Source organism: Triticum urartu, chromosome 2 (assembly GCF_003073215.2).
Source record: "Triticum urartu cultivar G1812 chromosome 2, Tu2.1, whole genome shotgun sequence".
NCBI lineage: Eukaryota > Viridiplantae > Streptophyta > Magnoliopsida > Poales > Poaceae > Triticum > Triticum urartu.
Window position 1 is genome coordinate 428,538,347 of NC_053023.1, and position 9,881 is coordinate 428,548,227.

Consider the following 9,881-nt stretch of genomic DNA (forward strand, 5'->3'; position numbering starts at 1 on the left):
AAACATGCCAACCTAACAGGAAGTGTTGTCGAGAACGAGCCCTTGCCTTGATGGTTGGCCTTGGCGGTGGCCAACTAGCCCACCTGGGTTAGGATTAACGCGAGTGTTTCACCTGGGGCAAAAGAACCCACAACCTAGGGTTCTTTTGCCAGTTTTAAAGTATCTCACATGTCTATGGGGATTCACGGAGTTGAATGATGCGATTTAGGTGTCTGTCACGAAATTGTTTTGGTGTGAATCAAATGATTTGTCCATATTAGATGCAAAGAAGAATCATTTTAATTATTTTCCCTATATCTGTTATCTTTAATGTATTGAAAATGTAAATAGGAACAACGTAATTTTCAAGGCAATCAATAACAATCAATGTTGCATTTTTAGGCTTGTTTGAAAATGCATATAGCTAGTAGTAGTATATTTTGTTTGAAAACGTGATTTCAAATATACTCCTCACTAAACTGAATTTTCCCAGTGTTTTTGGAAGCAGAGTTCTTCCAACACGGAAGGTGGTACCAGTATAAACGTGCCAACCTAACAGCAAGAGCCGTCGAAATCCCCGGTGGTTCGGCGGCAGCAACTCCAGCGGTCCAGTCCCGATCGACCCCCACACAACTCGTACTGGTGAGCGTTATCCTGTCCCACACCAGACAATCGGAGAACGTGACCTCCGCGTCACCTCACCGCGCCAACCCCCACCCCTCCGCGAAATAATTCCGTCCCCGTCCAAACGCCGCTTCCCACCCGGGCCGACGCGGAGCCACGCGGGTCCCGACGTCTGACACCGGCCCCAGCTCACTGACACGTGGGGCCCCTGACCCGGGTACATGTGCCGTTCGGCACGAACGGAATGGCGGAGGAGCTATCCGGTGCCGCGGTGGGGTGCGCCGCGGGTGAGCCTACCGCGGTGGGGACCACACCGGGCGCGGTATATATAGGCCCCGCACCTTCTGTATCGCGTTTCCACTTAGTCCAATAAATAATATAGTAATACAGCATTTCGCCGCTCTTTTAATTAGATTTTTTTGGCCTTCGTCTCCGCTTCGTCTCGTCTCGTCTCACCACCGCCAGTCCACCACCAGCTCGCCGGAATTCCCTCGCCGGAGACGCGCTGCGGCGGCATACCTAGGAGGAGGAGCGAAGAATGGGGAGGAGTGGAGGGGTGCCCGCTGCCGCGCTCGCTCGCTAGGGTTAGGTGCGCGCGTGCGTGAGGATGGAGCTCGCTCTCTGAGCTCGCCTCGACCCCCCGCTGAGGGCATTAGCTGTGCCGTCGCTGCGCGCTGGGTGATCTGCCCTCCTGTGAGCTCCGGGGGAGCCGTTTTGGCTTGCGCCATGGAGCCGTCTCTTCCGGGCGCGGCCACGGGTTGCGTGTTGCGGTAAGCTCCTGGCCGCGACAAGCTGAAGGGGATCTCGACTGCCGATCTGGTGAGCGTACAAATTCTTCCGTTTCTAGCAATTTTTTTGCGGGTTTTCATGCAAATTCGGGGTGCGTTTGTGCAGAAAAATGGTGTTTGAATTCCTGGAGGTATTTGTTTGGGGGTAATTTTGTGCGTATTTTTCTCGCTTTGTGTGATCTGTGCTCGGGTTCGGGGGATACTTTGATGCGGTTGGGCAGTATTTTGGTCTCTTCTGCCTTTTTATTTTGATCACAAGTTTCTTGTGCTCTTTCGAGCTCGTCGAGGACGAGGAGCATTAAATTTCCCGTCGTCTTTTGCGCTGTTTTATGGCTAATTAGTTTGGGAGCACAGAGTTCTGCACGGAATTTTGCATAACCTTTTTTAATCGTTCAATTCGAGTTGTTCCGGTCCTAAATTTTGCAGAATTTCTCCAGTGTTCCGTAGCCGGTCTCGTGAGTTCGATTTTGGGTTCACGGTCGATCAAATCTAGGCCTCGGGACTGCATTTTCTCGCGTTTATTATTTGATGATCTGCTTCAGTCGAGCTACCTGAGGTGTTGAAACTTGGTATCTGTCTATCTTTCAAGGTGCTAGCAGGATGCCAGCTAGAATCATGGAGCAGAGGCACCACATGCCCCCATTCCACCTCCCCGTGGAGTCCGAATCGTCTTCTCCCATGTGGTAAGCCAACTGCAATAGCCATTATTGCCCGATATCCTTAAATGATGTCTAATGATGGACTGCATTCTTTCTTACTTTAGGGTAGGGGGTACTAATTGGTTCAGTTTTGGGGTGACTTGGTCAGTATCATTAACAACTAGACCTAGGTTAATTCCTTCATCATTATCGAATTCTTTTTGTAGAGGCCTGTTGGACACTTCAGGCAGGAATGTTTTCCTGAGCATGTTAGTGACTACCTGAACATTCGTGTAATTTGTAGGTGCTTATTAGTTTATTCTTCGGGTAGTTTCTCTCGGACTAAATAAAATGTGACCTAGCAGAACACTGTTACAGTTTACGGATATGTGGGGGCATCCGAGGTTCCACATATGGGACAATTGATCGAGCAAGATTGGAGGATGTGTATCGTTGTTTCCAGGTAGCTTAAGGTAGCTGTCTTGCTATATATGGGTGAAGCAGCTGATTTGGAAGGCACATGGTCTCACAGGGGTGATTGGGTATCGATTATTGACAGATGCGCATGGATGTTGCCTACAATGATTCTTCCATTAAATAATTCTGATGTTGCTTCATCACTTCTCTTTGCGCTCAGTTTTTGTGTTCGTTTTTATGGCTGATTTATTTCTTGTTTTGAAAAACAGAAAAAAGATTCATTGATTTCGGGAAGTAGGTCTGCTGCATCTTCTCCAGTCAAAAAGCCAAAGCCTATTGGCCAAAGGTTGTGCATCAATTAGGACTTATGGACCCATACAAGTTGATGGACCAGAAAACTCCCTTTGGTGAGCACAAGTTGTTGGGCCATCAAAGGCATGTTAACCTGCCGCCAACCCCCTGGAGGGCTGATCAAGATCCTCTACAACAACATGATTCATTTTCGAAGCCGTTGGCTTTATTTCCTAATGCTAGAAAAGGACATTTAAATATGACCCAATATGAGAATGGACTTTTCTCAAGCTCCCTTCCAGACATTTTTGACAACAAATGTAAGCCCTTGATCCTTGTCTCTTGCAGTTTTTATTTCATTTATTATAGCACTTCATAACACTGAACTATGAACTGCGTCCATCCGATATGGTACTCCTCCCTTCAGTTCATATAAATAATACTCCCTCCGTCCCAAAATGTAAGACGCTTTTTGACACTATACTAATGTTAAAAAGCGTCTTATATTATGAGACGGAGGGAGTAGTATGCAGATAACGGAAAGGGTAAACAAAAGAAGATAAGGAAAATATTTTTATTTGCTTATTAATAAAAAGCTTGTTTGCTTTTATTGACTGTTTCACTTCAGTGAAATCTGAGCTTTTCTTGCTACATCCAAGTGAGAAACGAGACAAACTGGCCTGAGCTTTTCATGCTACATCCAATTGAGAAATGAGAGTCTGTCCTGTGCTTTTCATGCTAAGTCCAAGTGAGAAAAGAGACAATCTGCAGTAATATTAGTGCTTAATATTAAACCACTTTTCATTTGCTGATGTGCAGTGAGACTAACACCTAAGAATGGCCTTGTTGGCCAGCCAGCTGAAAAGGAACTCAACCATGCAGATGACGAGCCTTTTGAATTAACTCAGGAAATTGAGGCACAAGTAATTGGCAATCTCCTCCCTGATGACGACGACTTATTGTCAGGTGTTCTTTATAATGTGGGTCACCCTGCCCGTGCTAATAACATGGATGACATTGATGACGATATATTCTCTACTGGAGGTGGAATGGAATTGGAAGCTGATGAAAATAACAAATTGCTAAAACTTAACGGAGGTGCCAACACCGGTCAGACTGGGTTCAACGGCCTACTGTATGGCGAAAACCCCTCGAGAACCCTTTCCATTAGAAACATTAATACCAATGTTGAGGATACTGAATTGAAACTCCTATTTGAGGTAAGTTCCATCTTCCAGCTTGACTTTCTCCCAACTCTGAAGGCAATATATTTCACCTGATAGCATTTATTTTCTTTGTAGCAATATGGAGACATCCGAACACTTTACACTGCCTACAAACATCATGGTTTAGTGATGATATCTTACTATGATATAAGATCGGCAGAACGTGCCATGAAAGCGCTTCAAAGCAAGCCATTCATGCAGTGGAAACTTGAGATACATTACTCCATCCCAACGGTATTTCCTTGATATAATGCCATTCTGACTTGATATGATGTGGTGCTTTGACATTACTTAATGTGATATTACTACGATGTTTGCTTGCCATTATTTGTTGCATTGGTACTTAATTGGCACAGGAAATGTATTTATACTTGCAAGAATGTTCACATTCTAATGCTGACTTTGTTCCAATAGGAGAACCCTTTGGAGAATGATAATAACCAGGGCACACTTGCAGTGATTAACCTAGACCAGTCTGTAACTAATGATGATCTTCGTCATATATTTGGTGGCTATGGTGAAATCAAGGCGGTATGGCCTGCGCACTAACCAACTCTTATGTCAGCTAGTACACTACAGATACTAACTTCCTTGTTTATCAGATTCACGGGACATCACAAAATGGCCATCACAAATACGTTGAGTTTTTTGATACCAGAGCAGCAGAAGCTGCACTTTATGCTTTGAACATGAGAGATATTGCAGGAAAGAAAATCAGATTAGAGCGCTGCTGCCTGGGCGACGGTAAACGGTATTACTGTGACCATAATTTTGCGCATCTGTCCATTTTTAGTGCTTCTAGTGCCTTCGCTTTTCGAAGAGTCTTATTACACACCTTGTGTCGGCTACCCTTCATGAAGTTCTTTTTTCTCCAACACGCTTTAGAATGCTGTTATTTTTTATTAGAGGAAGGTACTGAAATGGCACAAGGTATGACCAATGGAAGCCAAAAATGAACAGAAAAACTAAAAAACCAGCAAACAAAAAACCAAAAAGGCTAAGAAGACTAACAAAATCTAACCAAAACTAGCATAATGACCTATATATACTATACCAATTAGGAAGCAAGAGACCTGAAGCCCCAGTAAGCAGCAGAATATGGCGGTCCAGTCGGTAGCAGCAACCTTCGCAGATCAACTTTGTATAAAGTTATCTGGGTATCTGCGAATTGAGGAAATATATAATTCAACGGTGTTTATGGTCTTGCATATACTGTGAAGTTGGTAAACATATCGTCAATGGACATATACAGTATACACGGGGCTGATGCAATTCCTGTCTCTTCAATAAAATATGTTTTAGTTATTAAACACGCAAACTTGTGATTGACTTTTAATATGATTTTTTAGAGTCGTCATTTGCACTTGAATTCAAAGTTGGTTGTATACTTGTATATTTCTTGTTTTAGGGAAGTGTGCTTTGGAGTTTGGAGGAAATTGGTAGGTGTAAAAAAATCTTTTCATATGATGTGCAGGAAGATGTGTTTTAGAACTTGATGCAGAACGTCCCCCCTATGGATTATTATGCTTGTCTAAACTTTATTTTTGGAGGAAGAAACAAGAGCATCTGACTTTCCTTATGCCTATTCTTACAACTGTATTAGTAATGCTAGTTTTTGCACAACAGTTTGACGCGGCACAGGCCTCCTGAGTTGGAGCACGAAGAGTATGGTGCATGCAAGCTAGGAAATGCAAACAGTCTGCCGTCAACTTACTACGGTATGCAGTTTGATTTCAAATCACGAGACATGTTTCTGCTGCTAATCGCATTTACTAACCTATGTATGGCATAATACAAGGTTCTGTCAACATGGCTTCCATGACTTCCGCTGGTCCTGAACATGGGATCTCTCGGGTTCTGCGTCCCAGAGTTCAGCCACCAATACACCAATTCAGGGAGGGAGCTTTCCTGGATGTTCCCTCAAATACTATGCAAAGTATATCCTCTCCTGTTAGAATTGCAACTGCAGTAACGCATAACAACCGGTCGACTGTCGGTGAGAATGGTCATTCACTTGGAAAGATGGGTGGACAGATTAATGGACACTTGAATTATGGATTTCATGGGGTTGGAGCTTTCAATCCACATTCCCTTCCTGACTTTCGCAACGGCCAAAGTAATGGTATTTCTTGCAACTTAGGCACAATATCACCCATTGGAGTTAAGAGCAACTCTAGAACTGCTGAAGGAATGGAGAGCAGACATCTTTACAAAGTTGGTTCTGCTAACCTTGGTGGTCATTCTTCTGGTCATACCGAAGGTACTAATTTGGGTGCCTTATTTACTGATGTAGCCATATGTTTATGGAGACGCACTGTTTCCATTAGGTTCATTTGCCATCTCTTTCCCTTCCAGTCATTTTCTTGAAAATGTCAATTTTGAAAGAACATATGCTTTGATATCAATAATACAGAAGCTTTTATAGCTTAATGGTAATTGGTGTAGCCTAAATTATACTATTTTTGAGGTTGCAACTATTCTGTTTAGACAATGCAATTAGGCTTACATGGGCATGCCTTGTGTTCTTGTAGCACCCGGGTTTTCAAGAACTGGAAGCTGCCCCCTTCATGGCCACCAAGTAGCGTGGAATAATTCAAATAACTCCCATCACCATACCTCCTCTCCCATGCTATGGACGAACTCAGGATCATTTATCAATAATATACCATCTCGACCTCCCATGCAAGCGCATGGAATTTCAAGAACATCTCGCATGCTTGAAAATGTCCTTCCAGTGAATCATCATGTTGGATCTGCACCAGCTGTCAATCCATCAATTTTGGATAGGAGAACTGGTTATGCAGGGGAGCTGATGGAAGCGCCAAGTTTCCACCCTGGGAGTGCTGGAAGCATGGGTTTCTCTGGTAGTCCGCATCTGCATCAGTTGGAGCTCACTAGCATGTTTCCTCAGAGTGGAGGGAACCAAGCCATGTCCCCTGCACACATTGGTGCTCGATCTCCTCAGCAGAGGGGGCATATGTTTAATGGAAGGGGTCATATAGGTCCCCCTCCATCTTCATTTGATTCACCAGGTGAACGTGCAAGGAGCCGAAGAAACGAGTCATGTGCTAATCAATCGGATAATAAAAGGCAGTATGAGCTAGACATTGAGCGTATAGTCTGCGGCGAGGATTCCCGGACTACTTTAATGATAAAGAACATCCCAAACAAGTATACATCTGGGACTTTCTGATTTTGTTCTAGTTTATGTGCAAGTGTCACTCTATTTGAAGTCACGCCATGTTTTGATGTTTCTATTGCCTTAATGGTATTTCAGGTACACCTCTAAGATGCTTTTGACCGCTATTGATGAAAATCACAAGGGAACTTATGATTTTATCTATCTTCCAATTGACTTTAAGGTGAATGGAGCTTTTGTAAACAGCTGTTGCATGTTTATCCTTGGTTCGACATTACTTGCATACAACGAACTAATGGTGCTCATGTGCATTTTCAGAATAAATGCAACGTGGGCTACGCATTCATCAATATGATAAGTCCTGAACATATTGTTCCATTCTATAAGGTGAGAGTGAGATGTTACAAGTTATGAAATGGCGGCAGTGTATTAGATAAAGCTTCATGTTGACATTTTTATATGATTTTTCACCCTCTGCTTTCCTCGTCATTTCTTTTTCCATAACTACCTGTATTACACTATCATGCTACAATTGCATGGATTTTGGATATCGCATGTCAGGTAGTCAGTAGTACCTTTACCATTTCTGGTTTCACGCTCTAAGCATTTTTTACCTAATGTCAGTCGATAAATGAACAACATACATGCCTGTCTCTTTCAGATATTTCATGGGAAAAGGTGGGAGAAATTCAATAGCGAGAAGGTAGCATCACTTGCATATGCTAGAATCCAAGGAAAATCATCTCTAATTGCGCACTTCCAAAATTCAAGTTTGATGAATGAGGATAAACGCTGCCGCCCTATACTTTTTCACTCAGATGGTCCAAATGCAGGGGATCAAGTATGTTCTCTGATTGTCCATATCCTTTGCTGTATTACTGTTTCGATAGGGCACCTGACTTGGTGCCACTAACTAGATGACCTGTATATCTTATTGTGTGCCCATCCAATACATGATCGGTGAAGTCCACACACATACCTAATTTTATATCATTATATTTTTATTATCTTGCATCTGAAATTAAGCAGTAGACCTTACACAGTTTAGTATGTTTTTTTCTTATGCCACGTCAGAACTTTTCCTGAGTATTTCTTTCCTTTAGAATTGTATTGACGCGGAAAGAAATACTGAGGAAAAATTCTTACTCCCTCCGTTCCAAATTACTCGTCATGGTTTTAGTTCAAGAGTACTAATCAAAATCCTACAAATCATGGAATATGATCCTCAATTCATTCTAAATCCTTTGAAACAAGGAGGTCCTTGAGGATTCAAGCATAGGCTCATCGTTCTTGTTTCCTAGTGTTGCTATGTTCTTTTTAATGATACATATAGCTGTATAGGCTCATCATTTTCTTCACATATGGTGGTGTTTGATGCGCAATTGGGATACATTGTGGGTTAGGGAGCGGAAAATAAAACCATCTTGTTAACATTAGGCAGGGCTATGAGTTTGGAGTAGAGAATATAGTGCATACATGACAAGATTGCCCCTCGATAATGGCTTTACTTAATTTTGTGTGTATATATTTTTTGTATTTTTAACATTATTACTCAACCTGTCTACAAAAAACCATCGTTCTGATTGGACTTCAAACTGTGGTATATGAAACTACATATCCCATGCCAAACACCCCAATAGATTGAACTCCTCCCACCCACTATTTCCATTCTTACCTCCCATGATGAGTCTGAACTGACCATGTTTTTGTTGTAAACTTTTCTCAGGAACCTTTTCCAATGGGAACACACGTCCGTTCTAGGCCTGGGCGATCCAGGGTTTTGAGCTGCGAAGAAAGTCACCGGGACACTCTGTCATCTTCTGCCAACAATTGGACTCCTTCCAACGGGGGCGGCCATGCTTCAGGCTACTCAAAGGAGGCTGACCCAACCACAGCTTGAAAGCTGAAGCACTAACCACAACATCAACATCCAACCTTTTGACATTTGCAATCCCAGTTTTCACATTACCATCCTTTCTCACCTCTTTTTGCTTGTGGTATTTTCGGAGTCTGTAGCTATTTAGTACTTTCTATGTCGTGGGCTACCAGAGGCTTCCTAGAGGCTGCAAATTTTGTCGCTGAGTAGAAGCAAGGGAACGGACGGAGGGTGCTCCCAGTTTCTCCTGAGCCTATATGCGTGTATTAACTGAAGGCCGTGGAAGGCAAAACTCGTGGGGAGCTCTCTGAGATTTTGGACTGTAAGGTGTAACCCAGCGTTGTACAGGGTTTCCTAGTAAGAATGCATGACGGGGACAGCCGACACTGTATTGGTGCTGTTGTATGAAAGGCAGGCTGTGCCATGCAGCGTCTTTTGAAACTGTTTTGATGTTAACTAGGAAACATGCCCGTGTGTTGCAACGGGAGAAATAAAATCCTTGACATAATGATAATTGTTTAAGACACTCCATGGGTACATGCGCATCATTTCAATATGGTGAAGCACTAATAGCATAAGCAGTGAAAGCTTAATTTACAATTCAACTTTAATGGTGCCAAAAATAGTTACAAAGACATGCATTATTTCATACATAGATTTATAGCTATAGAGTATCTACTGCTAGTGTCGAATTTTTAGCATGTTAGTTGTAGTCTTTGTGCACAAAATAAGAGAGTTTTTTACTATACAAAATCTCATTGATGACATTTCCAACAAAATTTTAAATTATTATGCTGGTACAATTTTAAATTGAGGAAATCTAAGGAGGCTAATAATTATTTTAGGTTACCTCAAATTCATTTTTTTTCTTAGAGATATTGAAAATTTATTTTGTCATTGTGA

General features: G+C 42.5%; 1 protein-coding gene and 1 long non-coding RNA gene across 3 annotated transcripts; both read left to right on the forward strand.

Moving 5' to 3' along the window:
• The first annotated feature begins 956 nt into the window (after positions 1–956).
• LOC125537670 (protein MEI2-like 4) lies at positions 957–9,504 on the forward strand. 2 transcript variants are annotated; one of them, XM_048700987.1, is made up of 14 exons: positions 957–1,422; positions 1,981–2,074; positions 2,716–3,057; positions 3,557–3,957; positions 4,039–4,197; positions 4,378–4,494; positions 4,566–4,714; positions 5,590–5,681; positions 5,762–6,223; positions 6,495–7,134; positions 7,241–7,325; positions 7,421–7,489; positions 7,764–7,943; positions 8,829–9,504. In XM_048700987.1, exons 3-14 carry the CDS (start codon positions 2,814–2,816, stop codon positions 9,000–9,002), a joined length of 2,772 nt encoding a protein of 923 aa, XP_048556944.1. In that variant the 5' UTR covers positions 957–1,422; positions 1,981–2,074; positions 2,716–2,813; the 3' UTR covers positions 9,003–9,504. The 2 variants fall into 2 exon arrangements, with proteins under 2 accessions (XP_048556944.1, XP_048556945.1); XM_048700988.1 differs by having other exon boundaries at positions 2,765–3,057.
• LOC125537671 lies at positions 2,081–2,571 on the forward strand. The gene is made up of 2 exons (XR_007296024.1): positions 2,081–2,220; positions 2,334–2,571. It is a non-coding gene; the product is annotated as an uncharacterized LOC125537671 (long non-coding RNA).
• Positions 9,505–9,881: the final 377 nt, after the last annotated feature.

Excerpts from the sequence above, each read along its gene's own strand:
- LOC125537670 (XM_048700988.1), top strand. The coding sequence starts at position 1,992 with ATGCCAGCTAGAATCATGGAGCAGAGGCACCACATGCCCCCATTCCAC. Across the intron at positions 7,490-7,763 it reads ATATTGTTCCATTCTATAAG|ATATTTCATGGGAAAAGGTG; the intron begins GTGAGAGTGAGA and ends TGTCTCTTTCAG. Across the intron at positions 7,944-8,828 it reads GTCCAAATGCAGGGGATCAA|GAACCTTTTCCAATGGGAAC; the intron begins GTATGTTCTCTG and ends AACTTTTCTCAG.